The 17,488-nt window shown below is 41.4% G+C and overlaps 1 protein-coding gene across 2 annotated transcripts in view; it reads left to right on the top strand.

The window, feature by feature from the left end:
* LOC126168040 (cohesin subunit SA-1) overlaps window positions 1-17,488 on the top strand; it is a 152,583-nt gene that overhangs the window by 33,301 nt on the left and 101,794 nt on the right. For both annotated transcript variants that reach the window (XM_049920526.1, XM_049920525.1), the window contains exons 6-7: window positions 16,050-16,254; window positions 17,172-17,397. In XM_049920526.1, coding sequence (XP_049776483.1) covers window positions 16,050-16,254; window positions 17,172-17,397 — 431 coding nt within the window. The remainder of the gene's footprint in view (window positions 1-16,049; window positions 16,255-17,171; window positions 17,398-17,488) is intronic.

Below are 17,488 nucleotides of genomic sequence, written 5' to 3'. Positions count from 1 at the left end.
CAACAAGTGAACCAAAATTACAGCATTAGTGGCATCTTTTAACTGCCACACATTACTTAAATTGCTTTATGGCTGTTCTTTGCATAAATAATCAGTTTTTCAAACTCTCACCGAGCGAGGTGGCGCAGTGGTTAGCACACTGGACTCGCATTCGGGAGGACGACGGTTCAATACCGTCTCCAGCCATCCTGATTTAGGTTTTCCGTGATTTCCCTAAATCGTTTCAGGCAAATGCCGGGATGGTTCCTTTGAAAGGGCACGGCCGATTTCCTTCCCCATCCTTCCCTAACCCGAGCTTGCGCTCCGTCTCTAATGACCTCGTTGTCGACGGGACGTTTAACAACACTAACCTAACCTAACCTTCAAACTCTCAAATTAATAACTTTATCTCTAGGCTTAGCTTCAAAATCATGCTTCCCCACTGAATCTTCTGTCTCATTTTTCACAAAAGGCCATACAGTTCTCATATTCCATTTTAAAGTCAAAGCGGATAGAAAGTGCATTTTTGTGATTGTCTTTGAAACCTTGTTTTCAAAACATAAATTTATAATTGGTTTGCATTTCACCCTTTGTCCACATGTAGACACATTGACATGGCTCTAAATGGCACACCTGTGTAGAATGAAGAAGACTGCTGAATTTGTGTTAATATTCTGCATCTTGTTCCCTGTTTGCAAGGCTTGCTCCCGTGGTTTACATTCTGTTGTACACTCTAATAAGTTGCCAGCAAGAAGAAATACTTGTATGTGGTTAGAATTGTCCATGAATGACCTTTCTCTCATCTTCTTTTCTAATATCCGTTGCTGTTTGCTGTGGGATGCTGTCTTGAAGATTTTAGTAGTTCATGATACTCAGATTGAAGTAAATAGCAACATTGATGACTCGTGTAGCTTGGGTAATTGTGTAGTGCCTCACACACTGGTGTCACATCCATTATTTGACTTGTTCAGCTGAGCAGAACAGCCTTTTTTGATGCTGAGCGCTCTTAGCAGCTTCAGTACCTCCAGAATGTGTCGTCTCCGAGTAGAAGATAATCAGCCTATCCTGATCTGGTGTAAGATGATCCCCGACAGTTGCAGAGTAGGCTGACTGCATCAGCTTTGCTTCCTACTTCAATCAATCAGGTGAAGCCGTTTTGTAAACATCTCTAGGGCAATGCATCAGTGGTGTCATAGTTATGTAGGTGACTATTGTTTTTGCCAGCAGCCTTCAGTGCTACACATCTGAAAGCTGGCAACAGCAATGTTAGCTGTCAAGGAGCTTCTTACACAGACTTGACTGCAGTTGTCCTTCTTAGATGTTGGTATTAGACAAGGTTGGCATGTAGATTTTAACCAGGCTGGAAGTAGGTGTAGGTAATTTGATGGCAGGGGTCCAGAGTGACAGCTACTAATATATTGCTTGGAACACCTGACTGATAATTAGACCTGTTGTTAATATATTGTACAGCAGAATGGAATCATCAACCCGCAAAAACTAGACAAGTGAAATTTAAGAGTTATTTCAAATTGCCTTATAATATATATCTTTACTTCAATTTGAAGGATTTTATGAACAACTGAACAAACAGAAAAGTACATTTGTACACTTTGGTCTCCTAGACTGACAGTGTAAAACCTTATTGCCTTGAACACCGCCGTAGTACTCATTTATTGTGTTACTGAATTTACTCATTTTTTATTGATGTACTTACATTTTTATCTTGAGTTACACCGTCCTGAAATGTATACTTTTAATTGTATCATCCATCTACTCCAAGGAAGAATGATTAAGGTTCCATTATTTATAATTGTAGTCTTGATAATGTAGAAGATTATTTTCTTTACCACTTGTCTCTTACTTGCTCATGTAAGGGACAGGTCATTTTCTCTTCCAGACACTTTTTTTCCTTTTGTGTGATCCACTTTGTTCTTTTCTTTTATCCTGAAACAGATGAATATTAATATTGGAAGGGATAAAGATAACAACTCACCATACAGTTGAGGCACTGAACAGTCGACAGGAACTTGAATAAGACGGAAAACATTGCTAAGCTTCTGGGCAACATTCTCTTTCAAAGCTAATTGATAAGGAACACACACATACAAACTACAGTGGAGCTGCAGCACAACTCAATTGGGTTGAGGGGCTGCTTTGTGCAGCTAGTAAGTGGGGGAGAAGGGGGCAGATCTAGGATGTAGATGCAGCCAGGGGATGAGAGGAGACGATGATGATGATGATGATGATGATGATGATGATGATGATGATGATGGGACACCAGGGAGCTCAAGCAAGAGGTAGTTGTGTGTGGCACACAAAGTGTGGCAGTCGATTGTGAGATGGGAAGGGTATACATGAGAGGAAAAGAGATACTGTGGAGAGAAAAGTGTGATTATGAGATGAGTTAAGTGGGGCCAAGAGGCCAGGTACGGGAAAGGGGCAAGTGGGCAAGTGGAATTTGAGGCCAGGAGGATTGCAGGGTAGAAGAATGGGTTTGTAAAGACAGTTCCCATTACCATAATTTAGAAAAAACTAATGATTTTTTTTCCGGGGGGGGGGGGGGGGGGGGGGGGGGGTGGGTGAAGTGTCGAGAGGACACATTCCTCTCTCATACACTTGCTTGCAGCCGTTAGTCCATCAGCCACACTTCCCTCCCTCTACTCCCTCCACGTGCCCACATCATTCTCCTCTCACAATCCCCCACCCCACCCCCATCCCCACCAGTATCAGCAAGGAATGTTACATACTGCAGCCATGTCCAGACCTGTAACAATACATACTTCTTTGTTAATCAGATACTGAAAAGTCCTGAGTGATGTACAAATAATGGAAGAAGTAGGACTTACAACTCACTATGTAATTTTAGTGTGCCTGTCAACTGCTTAGCCCCACAACTGTGTCAAGTTGTTAACCTTTACTCCTTCCATTATCTTTAACGATTTCAGATTGAAAGTAAATCTCTTCAAAACATCAAGACATTAGCTTTGTTCAGCAACATGTACTGTCAATTCCACGTAATCTTCTTCCAGATAAGTGATGACATGTTTTTCCTACTAAATAGTATGGTAGCGTAGTTTAGTCTCATGTTGCTTTTCGGTACTAGTTTCACTCATCTACAGCAAACTTTCAAGAATATTCTTTCTGTCAACTTATTTGAATGGAACGGTTCCTGTAGTGATTCTAAGTTCGTATGAAAGCTGACAGAGTTAGATATTTGTACCGTATATCTTCAAGAATACGGTAGTGTTGACTGGTATCTTAGAGATGGAATGGTACAGCTTTGTTGGAAGTTTAAACAGTGACCAATTGCTGGCATTTGTGTATGCTTGTGGGTAGTTGACCGTATACAGCTGCAGTTTGCAATACAAGAAGTGGATATGGGAGATGGGAATTACATTGATTTATGGTCGATGGAGAGGTTCTGTATAAGAATAAAACAGTGGAATGATCTAAAAGCGACATCAGATTTACTAGATGATAAGAGCAAACTTTATAACATGGACCCCCACAACTGAAGGTATGTGTTCTTGAAAAATAAACTGCAAAGAGCTGTTGTATGGTTCTTTTAAGAGTATTATCGGTTTTACAACATGAGAGTTGAATCTACAGCTACATCTTAATGAAGAAGAATATCACATGAGAGATTAAGAAATTATAATTTGTCTTTTGAAATGACAAGAATCTGGGGAGAAGAAAATATAAAGTGATGCACAATACTGATTCAGAGATAGTAGTCAAAAATCAAACAATGGAAAATCCAGGACAGAATGTAACAATACCAGAGAAGGAAAGTTGCTACTTACCATATAGCAGAGATGCTGAGTCACAATAGGCACAATGAAAAGATTCACACAATCATAGCTTTCGGCCATTAAGGCCTTTGTCAGCAGTACACACACACGCACACACACACACGCACACACACACACACACACACACACACACACACACACACACACACACACACACACACACACACACGCGTCTGCAATCTCAGAGAGCTGAAACTACACTCTTTGAGACTGCAGACATGTGCGCAAGTTGCGTTTGCGTGTGTGTCTACTGCTGACAAAGGCCTTAATGGCTGAAAGCTATGATTGTGTGAATCTTTTTATTGTGCCTATCACGACTCGGCATCTCCGCTATATCGAGAGATAGTCAGATTATTTGTTTGGAAAGTTGAATGCATTTGATGCCCCCTCATTCCCAGTCAGGTTATAATAAATTCTTTGAACTAATGGTGATAGTCAAAATATAAAACAAGCGGACTGAAGAAGACTGCCATAAAAGCAGCTTAACTTTAAGCAGGTCAACTTTAAAAAGAACAGTAAAGTCGTAAAACCAGGAAAAGGGAGGACCCTTTTGTGGTTGTCTTCTTCATTCTGCTTGTTTTAAATTTTGACTGTTGTAATTATTTCAGTGAATTTATTAAAACCTGACTGGGAGTGATGGAATGTCCAATGTGCTCAACGTTTTCATGTAAATGATATGCAAATTAGTAAGTTGACTACTATATTTAAATTTGCTTTTGTCAGCTACATATCATATGTAACGTTATATTTTTGTTTCACTAAATTCGTGTCATTTTAAAAAATGTTATGATTTCTAAATCTCTCAGGTACTATTCTTATTTATGTAAATGTACCTGAAAGCACAATTTTAATGTTGTGGAACTTATAGTGCTAGTAAACAGTCACAGAGCATCTGTTTGCAGTTCATTTTTAAGGAATAGATGAGGTGACATGTTGTCACACATATAGGGTAGCCGTGTGTGTGTTTTTTTTCATGAATAAAGTGGAACAAACATCATACATGCTGTCAGATGTAAAATTTACCAACTAGGATGCAGGGCTTGTTTAGTTATAGTATTGGAATTTAGTTGATCCAGAAAAATTGTTTCGCAGAGGAGATTGTTGTTTGAATAGAGAAACTTAGTACCAAATGCTTTAGGAAATTGCTGCTAGATTCTAAAGCAAAATAACTGGTGCTGCGAAGAATACTTTTTTCCTTGCGCCACTATTTTAAAATACTAGCAAATATGGTAATGCACTGCAACTACATCTGTTTAGGTGCAACTAAAATGAGACTGGGGCAGTGTTAACAGTGCCATATAACAGATAAAATTCTGGAATATAAAAGGAGAAACAGAGAGAGAGATGAGATGAATTCAGGTAGTAGGCAAGATATAAGAATAAAGAAAAACATACTCTGAACTTTACATAAACAAATATTTGCAAAGCATTTGACAACAATCAGTTGCAAGAATTTGACCATTGTAAGAATTTGACAACTGACAAAGGAATCTCATTTTCCAAATCTTGATCTCTTTAATAGTTTTAACTTTTTGTTTTCAGATGTTCTCAGCAGTGTGTTTGCTGGGTAGGCATATATTGTCTCAGTTCAGTATTTTTTTTTTTTAGAAATGCGTTTCTTCATTGGGAAACTACATTCCTCCATTCCACTGCAAGACCTTTGACATACCTTACATTTAGTATTACAGTAGTAACAGACACCTAAAGCAGCATGAAGTGCTTTTTTGCCTTATGTTTTAGAGGTAGAGAATAATACTTTTGTTTTACTGCTAACTTAGTAAGCATTTAGTGTGTGGAGTGCATTTTTATCATTTGAATGTTTGATACTTTGACAATACTTTTTCAAATTCTATCACATTTTTTCTTGTGCAATATTATCTATATTATTTAAGAAATTTTGTTTCTCAGCCCTTTGAGTGATGGATAAGTAGAGTGGCTGAAAATAAGTCTCAAGTGTTGTGCATCACAGAAAGAAAAGAAGCATAGGAATTTCATTTTTGCTTGATACTGCGTTGTACAGGTGATTAAGGTACTCATCTGTTTAGTTTGTGTTAAGAGTCTACTCTTTGCCGTGCGTTAGAATAACTGCAAGGGTGGACACTGAATAAAACCGAGCTGTAGCGTCACTTGTTTCTAGCTTTACTTTTCGTATTCAGTACTTTATTGATATCGTTGGAAGTTTTGCAAATAGAAATGAGTTTGGGGCAACAGTTCAGTTTCTGAAATAAATCTCCTTAGGTCTTGGTCTGTTGAGCACACCCATGTGTTAAAATGTAGGTATTTCAGACCTTTCGAAAGTAACACAGATATGTGCTGTTGAGAGGGCACACAGTTACAACAGAAATCTACTTTCCTACTTGGATCTTAACTCTGTTCTCCAAGGAAATGCATGTGTAAAAATGACAGAACCAGCAATATTGATAGATGAATTTGCTTCCAAATCATAATCATTTGATTGTTATTAGTATCTATAACAAACCTGTGTTAGTGCTTAGAATTGTACTTCAGATCAGTGTAAAATGTACAACAGTAACATATGAGTGGCAACACATACTTAATAAAAGGAAGTTCCAGTTTCCACCATGGCTGTTATATCATCACTGTCATTTATATCACAAGATCAACAGATTTCGGTGCTGTGCCATTTTCAAGCGCTACCTCTGTCATAATTTTACACCATCGCTGTGTGTGTGTGGCCGTGCGCGCTAATATTTTAAAATGCAATGAATTTGTATTGGTATGAAAAATTAAGATTTTACCTTTTTGGCAGTGTTACACTACTGCAGTTAATGTAGGTCACTAAATTATCTCTGGTTCACTGAGAGAGAGAGAGAGAGAGAGAGAGAGAGAGAGAGAGAGAGAGAGAGAGAGAGAGAGAGAACTGATTTCTACAGTGCGTTTTGGGAACGAAAGAACGGAGCAAAATTGAAAGTACTTGGATTCGTAAATGTCATGTAGTTCCTCTATGGAGTGACAATATGAAGGGGTTGATAGGCAAAAACGTGGTTTCTTAAAGACTAAGGCTATATTCACAGTGGCACAGTCAATGGTCACCAGATGCTGTCTCAACAGATAGCCTGATTGCATCAGTCGATGGCTTGATCACACTATGTCCCATATGTTTTGTCAGTTTGTGGTGGAATTGGGGAGGTATTTTGCCAGGGAGGTATTAATGAATTCTAACTGCCTTGCAAAATATGGATCCCTCAGCGCCACTGTACTTTGAGATGAGTGCTGCATTGTCTCATTTCCTATTAAGAGTTGCAGAATGCATGTGTCTGACCTATATGTGTCTCAAAAAGAACGTGGCGAACACTGTACACTCAGTTATCAGATAACCAGACAAGTTTGATGAATATAAGAGATGAAGAAACATTGTGTTACATACTCCAGAAAAAGAAAGGTTACATACACTCTGCCTCTCCAAGGGGCTCGCCACTCTTTGTCAGGTTCATGCCTGGCCACCACAGGGCCCCTGGCCTTTGCGGCATTTTTTCCCTTCCGTACTGCATGTCTATCCTCTTGCTATTCTTTTTCCCCTCCCTTGGGGAACATGTCTTGGATATTCTTAGGAATGTTCTGCATTCTGTCACTGACATGTGAACGGTCTCACTTTTGTTTTTCGCTCCCTTTTCCTTTCTTTGTTTCCCTTCTCTCGTTTCAGCGTTTGAGGATCCTCTATTTTTCTTCTTCCTCTCTGTGCGCTCCTAAAGGCCGGCCCATGTGTCTGATGTGTAACAGGTGACTGAGTAACCCGTAATTCCCTGTCCCAGGTCGACTGGTAGGGTTCACACGTGTCCCCTGGTACAGGCCAGGCCCAGGGAGGGGTGATTATCTGAGCTGTAACCTTCCCAAATTGCTGATTGGTCCCTATGTCAGGTGTTCGGGAGGTGTGACCTGAGGTGTGAACAATCACTTAAGACATGTGCACCTCCTTGTGAAGGGGGCCCCCATTTGGAAGGAGCGTGCCATCGAAGATGCTGGCAATCATGGGGGATTTCCTGGTGATGATTTAATCATGTTCCCACTCAACTTCTACAAAATGTAAACGCAACGAGGCTAATGATTCAAAGACCCTTCCCACTGCACCACGGTTCCTCGTGGTTTCACGTACTGAAGACGGTCATGCCTTCGCCACTGTAAATCCATTTATTATTCAAAAAGGTGTAGATGCAATTGCTTACCCTGTGAAATTCTGCTCTCTCTTATGGAATGGCACTTTGCTTTTGGATACCACTTCGGATTCTCAAGCACAACATCTGCTTGTAGCCTCAATTCTCCACAGTTATCCTATTTATGTTGAGGCCCACAGAACTTGGAATTCTTCCCGAGGTGTAATTTACACTAGGCTGCTCAACGGTTAGTGGTCGATAAACAATCTTACCTCTCTGATCGGGGTGTCATTGCCGTTCATCGTGTAGTGAAAATGGTACATTCCTCCTTAGTGCTCACCTGTACTCTCTTTCTCACCTTCGATAGAATGGTGCTTCCGCCCAAGCTCAAAGCAGGCTATGAAATTATCATCGTCCGGCCATACATTTCGAACCCGATGCATTGCTACCAGTGTCATCGTTTTAACCACACTAGAATGTCTTGTCGACACCCAGCCACATGTCACCTGTGGTAGGGATGCGGACGAGGGCGATTGTCCACCTTATTCTACCCACTGTATCAACTGCAATGGCAGCCATGCAGCTTGCCCTGTCAGCGTCCAGTGTATCTTGATGAGCAGGCTGTTCAAGAGATCCCGGTAAAGGATAAGGTGCCTTATCCCGGTGCTCACAAGATTTTGGTTAGTCACAAACCCTGTGTTCCCCCGTTTGGTACCTATAGTTCTGTACTTGTTACCCCTTGCTCCATGAAATACATGACATGCATACATGCGACCTCCAATTCAGCTCTGAGGTCATGAAATTGCGCAGTGTCAAGGTAGCATAGCCCCGTCCAGTTGTGCAACAAGCTGTGAAACTCTCGCCTCAAGGGGCGAGACCACCAGCTACACAACTGATAGGCCGGAAAGGACAGGAGTAGTACTCCCGTGAAGACTTCCTCTGTCACTCCAGCCGAACAACACGAGTCTTCATCTGACCGGAAAGGCTCGCAGAAGTCCTCCAAAGGCAAACGGTCTTCTCCTTCTCCACCTCGAAGACCATCTCCGATAGTGTCGGCACGTGATACCTTAGCCTGCCCAGCCTCCATGTCGCCGGTGCACACCAGCAACCGTTTTTTGGCCTTGGACTCCACAGATCGACCGCACAGGAAAGCTGATGCTTCTGTGGACTCCATGGAGCAGGATCCTGCTTCTGTGCCTTGTAGTAGTGCCTCTTCTCCAGTTGTCACTTGGCAGCTGCTGAGGTGACATCCCTACGTCTCTTCCTCATGACTCTCCTCCATTGGAATGTTGGCAGCCTTCGGTCCCACAAAGAGGATTTACGGCTGCTTTATAGCGCTGCAGCGTCTCCTTGTAGCCGGCTGGTGTGGCCGTGCGGTTCTAAGCGCGTCAGTTTGGAACCGCGTGACCGCTCCGGTCGCAGGTTCGAATCCTGCCTCGGGCATGGATGTGGGTGATGTCCTTAGGTTAGTTAGGTTTAAGTAGTTCTAAGTTCTAGGTGACTGATGACCTCACTAGTTAAGTCCCATAGTGCTCAGAGCCATTTGAATCGTCTCCTTGTACTCTGCCTTCAGGAAACGAAATTGCACGCTCGTGACCGCTTTGAGCTTTCACATTTCTTACCGATTTGTTCTGACCTTCCCCCTGAGGTTGCCATTCCCTCTCATGGGGGCATCATGCTGATCATACAGGATGACATTCACAGTCAACCCATCTCACTGGCTACCAATCTTCAAGCTGTGGCAGTTTGCCTTTCCATTCCCCAACTGGCTTTTTCCGTCTGTACAATATATGTCCCTCCATCATTTGCTGTCACCAGAGCAGACATCCTTCAACTTATTGGGCAGCTACCTCCCCCATTTTTGCTACTCAGTGACTTTAATGCAAATCATCCCCTTTGGGGCTCTCCCAGGACCTGTCAGAGAGGTGCCCCCTTGGCTGACCTTCTCAACCACCTTAACCTCTTCTGCCGTAACAGTGGAGCACCCACTTTCCTGTCCGACTCCTTGTACACCTATTCCCATTTGGACCTGTCCTTCTGCACAGCCCATCTTGTCCATCGTCTTGAGTGGTCCGTTCTTTCTGACACCTACTCGAGTGACCATTTCCCGTGTGCTATCTGTTTGCTGACTCCTTGGGGGTACCCTTCTCTTCTCTGAATCGTGAGTGCTACAATGCCGCCTTCACTATGAGGGAGCTCGATCATGCTCTCAGTTCATCCTAATCCTCAATCCTGGGGGCAGTCGCCATCCACATTCAGATGTTGCAACATCTTTCTCTTGCAGGCCATCACTTTCTGCTTAACACATACAACCGCATTTGGTCAGAGGGCAAATTTCCTTGACTCTGGCATGAAGCCACCGTCATCCCATACCTAAGCCCGGTAAGGACAAAAACCACCTCCTAGCACCGCCCCATCTCTCTTACCAGCTGCATTTGCAAGGTGATGGAATGTATGATTCATGCCCGGCTGGTGTGGTGGCTCGAGTCTCACAATTTACTGATGAAATCAGTGTGTGGGTTTCGAGTGCGGTGTTCTGCAGTTGACCATCTTGTTACTTTGTCCACCCATGTCATGAATGGTTTTCTGTGGAAATCCCAGACTGTGACCGTGTTTTTCGATTTGGAGAAGGCCTACGACACCTGCCGGAGGACTGGTATCTTCCATACTCTTCACATGTGGGGCTTCCGTGGGCACCTGCCCTGTTTTCTTTGGGCATTTTTACAAGACCGAGTTTTCAAGGTGCGTGTGGATCCCGCTTTGTTGGACACCTTTATCCAGGAAAATGGTGTGCCTCAGGGTTCTGTCCTCAGCGTCGTTCTCTTTGCTATTGCCATTAACCCTGTTATGTCCTGTCTCTCACTGGGCATTTCCAGCTCTCTTTTTGTAGACAATTTTGCCATCTATTGCAGTTCTCCATGGACCTGTGTCATTGAAAGGTGTCCTGGAGCATCATCAATGGCTTTCGCATTGCCCCTTACAAAGTAGTCTGAATGAATTTCTGTCGGTCCAAATGGTTTCTCGCACCATCTCTACATCTTGGGCCTGTTGCCCTTCCATTCGTTGAAACTCATGCTCGATAGAAAACACTCTTAGTCCTCCCAAGCGTCTTACCTGGCAGCCAGCTGTATGCAGTCCCTCAATCTCCTATGTATCCTCAATGGTACTTCCTGGGGTGCCAATCAAACCATCCTCCTTCCTTTGTACTGGTCCTTTGTCCATTCAAAACTCGACTATGGGTGCTTTGCTTATGCATCTACATGCCTATCCCTCTTACGCTGTCTCAATGCTATCCATTGTCATGGCATCCGTTTGGTCACAGGCGCCTCTCCGGTTGTGAGTCTGTATGCTGAAGCTGCTTAACTACCCCTGTCCTACCGCCGTGACTTTCTCCTCAGCAGGTACGCATGCAGTTTGTCTGCCATGCGTGGCCACCCCTCCTACGCCTTCTTCTTTGATGATTCCTTTGATGATCAGTATGGGGCTCGCGCCTCTTCTCTGTTACCTCCTGGAATCCACGTTCGCCACTTGCTACAGCGGCTTAACTACACACTACCTGCAACTTTCCCAGTGGGTGTGAACCCTTCACCACTTGGCTTTGTGCAGTGGCCCATGGTAACCTTGGCCTTCATTCGCTTCCTGATGACACTACTCCAGCCTCGGTCTATCGCCTCCAGTTTCACAACCTTCGCATGGAACTTCAGGACGGTATCTTTGTCTACATTGATGGCTCTTGGACTGACTGTCGGGTTGGGTGTGCCTTCGTCATTGGCACCCGTGTCTTTTGATATCAGCTTCTGGCACACTCCTCAGTATTTGCAGCCGAATTCTTCACCTTGTATCAGGCCACGGAGTACATTTGATGACACAGCGTTTCCAATTGTGTCCTTCGCTCAGACTCACTAAGTGCTCTCCAAAGTCTATGTGCACTATGCACTGCTCATCCCTTAGCTGTACACTGCTCATCCCGTAGCGCAGCAGGTCCAGGAACACTGTCACTTGCTCACTCTTTGTGGAGCCACTGTAACGTTTCTGTGGGTCCCTGGGCATGTCAGCCTGCCAGGATACGAGGCTGCTGGCACTGCTACCAGGGCTGCGGTCTTCGTACCTCAGCATGTGAGTACCTATATTCCCTCCGATGATCTCTGAATTGCCGTCTGTCAGGAGGTGGTGTCCCTTTTGCGTCATCAATAGTCCGCCCTTCATGGGAATAAGCTTCGGCTTATTAAACCTCTCCCAGCACCGTGGACGACCTCCTCTCGGCCCTCCCACCAGGAGGAGATTGTTTTAACTTGGCTGAGTATTGAACACTGTCTTTTTAGCCATCATCATTTGCTAAGTGGTGCTACCCCACTACTTTGTACACATAGCGCCCAAATTTGAACTGTCCGCCACTTTTTGCTGGAATGCCTTTTTTTTAAACAATTTACATTCCAGCTTTGATTTGCCACCTGATTTATCAGCCATTTTAGCAAATGATGCGTGGGGGGTCGATTGTGTTTCACTTTTTATCCGCCAAAGCAATATGGTGAAGGCTTTTTAATTTTTAGTTTTGGAACTCCATGTCTATATGGTGTTGTTTTAGCCGTTTTGCACATGCCTATTTTTAGCTGTCTCCTATTCTGTGCATTGGGACTGACGTATAGTCACTTAACTCCTCTCTGTGTCCGCCCCCGGTAGCTGAGTGGTCAGCGAGACAGACTGTCAATCCTAAGGGCCCGGGTTCGATTCCCGGCTGGGTCGGAGATTTTCTCCGCTCAGGGATTAGGTATTGTGTTGTCCTAATCATCATCATTTCATCCTCATCGACATGCAAGTCGCCGAAGTGGCGTCAAATCGGAAGACTTGAACCAGGCGAGCGGTCTACCCAACAGGAGGCCTTCGTTTCATGCCATTATTATTATACTCCTCTCTGTGTTCCTGTTTTATAGTTTTGACTTGGGTGTGTATGTTGTTTTTTGTGCCCTAAAACAAAACAAAACATACACTCTGCATTACTTTAGATAAATTCAGTGAAGCATACATATATCAGTTAACATTCAGTAACTGTCATTCAGCAAACGAGTAAAAGAAAAACATTTTAGAGTAAGATACTCTGAACACACAAAGCACTGAAAAGTGGAAACACACACCACCACATCTGCAGATAATCTTGTATAACAAAATCGACACACTATTTGCATAAAAACTCGAGTAAGCAATAAATTGATTTGTAGGCTGCTAATGCCCACCCACCATAACGTTAAAAAAATCCAGTCCAGTAACTTTTAGTATCAGAATTTACTTATTACAGCACCTTTCTTACTGGAACATGCAATTTGTTGAGATTATAATCTAGACTTAAAGTTTCCCACGCAGATTTCGCCTATGTCGTAGGTGACCTACTGCATTAAGTATTGGCAAGAGGCTGAAATGGCTTGACAGTCACAGAACAAGCAGAATATAATATAAGATAATGTTCAATTAATTATTATTAAATTTTAGAGTTGTTCAGAACTTTTGATTTTAATAAAGTAGTGATATCAAATCCTAGATTCCAAGACATCCCGATTGTTATCATCCTCGCTCTCAGAATGCCACAAACTCCTTCCTTCTTGTACGAAACTTAAAAATTTCTCACAATCCAAATTTTGTGTGTAGTGTTGGCTGATTCAACAGATGAAAACAAATTGATTTGTATTCCACCATATCTGTACATTCAAAAGTTGAGATTGGTTGCACTGAAGCTTCTCACTTACTAGTATACTATTTTGAAAAGATCAGCTGTCTTTGGCACACACACAAGCGTCTGCAAGCAGCAAAATGTGTCAAAGGCTTGAGGACGAAGACTGTGCAATACTGCACAATAACAAAATACCTTTGATGAGTGTGATGTCACAACTGTTTACATTTCTAACAGGTCGCTGGAAAATATTGTGAGTGGTGGTTTGTGAAGCATTACTTTCAAACCTATTTCCTTTTGTGCAAGATAAATTATTGTATGTGTGAGAATGTGCGATGTAATATTAATATGTGAACAGGAAAATTGAAGTACCGATTTTGAATATTAATTATACAGGAGGCCAGTGACCCCTATATTACTTGGAAAGTACTTTGCCACAGGTGTGCACAAAGAAAAAGGTGTGGGTATGCGGTTGTTAAGAGTGGTAAAAGGAAGTAGAAGCCTTCACATTCATAACACTGATGTTACATTCTCTATCACGCATTAAAATCTCCAATACGTGAGCACTGAAAATTAAAATAGATATCAATGTCTGCTCCGAGCACCGATCAAGTGCTCTGGTAGAAATGACACGTGAAAGTAATGTCATTTCGGGAAATCGCATCTAGGAGCTTACGTGGTTCATTTGCAGTAATCGAGCAGTGAGAATGTGACAACTGCTAAGTCGATGATGTTGTCAGCTTTGCAAAATCAACATGTAGTAGTATAGAAGTCTGAAAAGGGGTGTCATTATTTTGCTTACTTGTCAATGTAACTATGTGGTCATTTGCTGCCATTACCAGAAAATTTGAAGTAAGTTCCTTATTTTAAATCTCTTCATTTTCAATAACTACTGCTTCGGACTCCTCTTATTATGCGGAAACTATACTTTTTAGGGTATGCCTGGAAGGAGAGTGTGAACAGGTCAAAGTGAAAAAACTCAAAGCTAGACAGACACAATTTTGGCTTAGAGAAAGTTATAGGAATGTGGACATTCATAATAATGCTTCTGTTTTATTAAATAATCATAATTTTGATATGTGAGCATCGAAAATTGAAGTACTGGTTTTTAAAATTAATTGTACAAGGGGACCAGTGAAACTTATATAATTCGAAAGAAATGTGGCCTTAGATTTGCATAAAAAAATCATATTATGTATACATAGCCATTAGGAGAGGTAAAAAGAAGTAGACAGACACATGAGAAAAGTTTCCGTTTGTATCTGACATTGCTACCAACTTCTACCACGGTGCTATGGTAGAAACGACACACTAAAGTAACAACGTTTTGTGAATTGCATCCTAGGGATGTTCAGTTTAAATGTTGCAGATACTTCATTTGCAGTTACACATGCATACCCAGCAGCTACAGTGCCGCAACTGCTGTGTCGTTGATGTTGTTGACTGTGGAAAATGAAACGTAATAACAAAAGTGATGGGGGCAGCAAATGTTGTTTATTAGCATTGTTTTTTCATTTACTTTGGTGTAAGAGCAAAGGCTTTGCAACAACTGCTTGAAAGTAACATGCTCCTAAAATAGTGTAAAACACCTAGGATTTATTTTATGAGCATAAAATGGAGTCGTAGGATCAGCGAGCGACATACAAGACAAAAAAAATCCATGAAATACTTGAAAATGACCTAAGGCTGTGACTGTGCAATCACACTTGAAATAAAAAGAACGGCAGCTGAAGGCAACATGAAGTCTTTCAAAAAATTCATCACAGCTGCAGACCCTATCGCATTGAAAATTACGAAACTGCATATAGTAAAACAGAGACTAAAAGTCCTCTCCTTAAGAAATAAAATCATGATATAAACGGTTGTTAGGCATAAGGGAGAAATATTTGTGGTGTGTGGGCAGCTGCTAATGTATAAAAATGTAGTTTAAACTTGTTTTACCAAAGAGTGATGCTGCCATGTATAGATATTTACCTAGTGATGAGTATTTGTTGGCCCTGTTCCCCCAATTCCAGGTTGACAGCTGACTGGTTAGAATTACTTTGTGCTCAGTGATTTGTGTGTAAAGGAATGTCACTTCATTGACAGTGTTAATCTTGGATGGTATCCAGATGCTAATTGCATTGTAAGTGCTTTTGGGGGTGGGGGGGGGGGGGGCAAGTTATCGGAGACATAGTATCAAATGCTGTGATTTGATAACACCAGCAGACTTTATTTGTAGTTATAATTAGTGTTTTCTCTCTTTTTCTTTGTAAGTGTATTGCTCCTTGCTATACTGCAAGTGAGAGGGAGATTAAACAATAGTACAAGTTTATACTAAGTGTGGTTTAGTGTTAATAGTATGTAGTGAATGCATGGGTTACAGTTACTTCAGTTAACTCAGGCTGCAGTCTATCAGCTAGATTTTAAACTCTAATTTTTTTAAAAATATATTTATGCCTTTGTGGTGAGAGTAATTAACAAAACATAAATACTTTTATGCAGGAGAGTGGAGAATATCCACTCATCATGTCGGGGCAGACCTGGAAAAAATTCAGAAACAATTTCTGCGAATTTGTGCAGATACTTGTGAAGCAATGTCAGTACTCCATCATTTATGACCAATACCTAATGGACAATGTAATTTCACTACTGACAGGTTTGTCTGATTCCCAAGTCCGTGCATTCCGACATACAGCCACATTGGCAGGTAAGGACTATAAGCACTGAAACTGTACCAATTGATTTTAGAAATTTAAACTTACAGTGATAAAACTATCACTTTGTGACTGAAGGTGTGAATATTTGTACGTTCACAAACATACTGAAGTCTACTGCTTGAAATTTTATTTTTAATATAAATCTTTTCTGTTTGTTAACCTTCTTACGCTGTTCCATGCAATTCTCTAACCATACTTTGCTTGACACTGGATGCTAATAACCTAACCACCATATGCCATTAATCCATACCTCCTTAGCACTGTCAAATTTTGTGCTGCCTTTTTAGTCATCTTTCATTATACTTCATCATTTATTCTTTCTGTCTTGAAATGTAATTTCAAGTACTGCATTTATCTGAATAATAGGGTAACATGCCCCACTTTAAGGAAGAATGTATTTGGAAAAGAAACTTCAACAGTATATTGAAGTGCATGGTGCTTTTATTTCACTTTCTGTCCCGAGTGTGGCATCCATTTTCTTGTCTTCTCACTTTTTGTGTTTACTTTTGTCTTTCTCCCTTGTTTCCCCACTCTTTATTGGGTGGTTGGTGGTGCAATTTAGTTCTGCCAGTTTGAAATACGTTGCAATCCATTTGTTACTTCTAATGTGATAGATATAATATTCTTATAGTTCTCTATTTGTTTTTGTTGTTATCAAAACTACTTTCTATTCATGTAATTAATAATTTTGCATTTACTTAATTTTGTCCTGTCCACCTAATAGTATTTTTTTCTTCATATTTTTGTTTTCCTTGCCACCCATCTGAGAAACGATAGACTTCTCTCTACTTTAGGTCATGGCTTAGTTGCCCACCTATTTTTCAGTATCAGTCACCATGTCCTATTTATCATTTCCTATAGAGCTCCTTTAAAGAAATCTGTACTTTATTGTTTGTTATATTTTCAGCCATGAAGTTGATGACTGCACTTGTTGATGTTGCTTTAACTGTATCAATAAATCTTGACAATACCCAACGCCAGTATGAATCAGAACGACAGAAGACTCGCGATAAGCGTGCCAGTGATCGGCTTGAATCTCTTATGGCGAAACGACAGGAACTTGAAGAAAACATGGATGAGATAAAAAATATGCTTACTTACATGTTTAAATCTGTGTTTGTTCACAGATACAGGTAATAAGATACAACATGACACAATTTGTGTGTTTCTTAAAGGTATTTTATCAGTACTTTGCAATATGCACAAATTGCTTATTATGTTCTG

Source organism: Schistocerca cancellata, chromosome 1, assembly GCF_023864275.1.
Source record: "Schistocerca cancellata isolate TAMUIC-IGC-003103 chromosome 1, iqSchCanc2.1, whole genome shotgun sequence".
Lineage (NCBI taxonomy): Eukaryota > Metazoa > Arthropoda > Insecta > Orthoptera > Acrididae > Schistocerca > Schistocerca cancellata.
The sequence above is the reverse complement of the archived record's forward strand: the minus strand, read 5'-3'. Positions and strand labels throughout refer to the sequence as shown.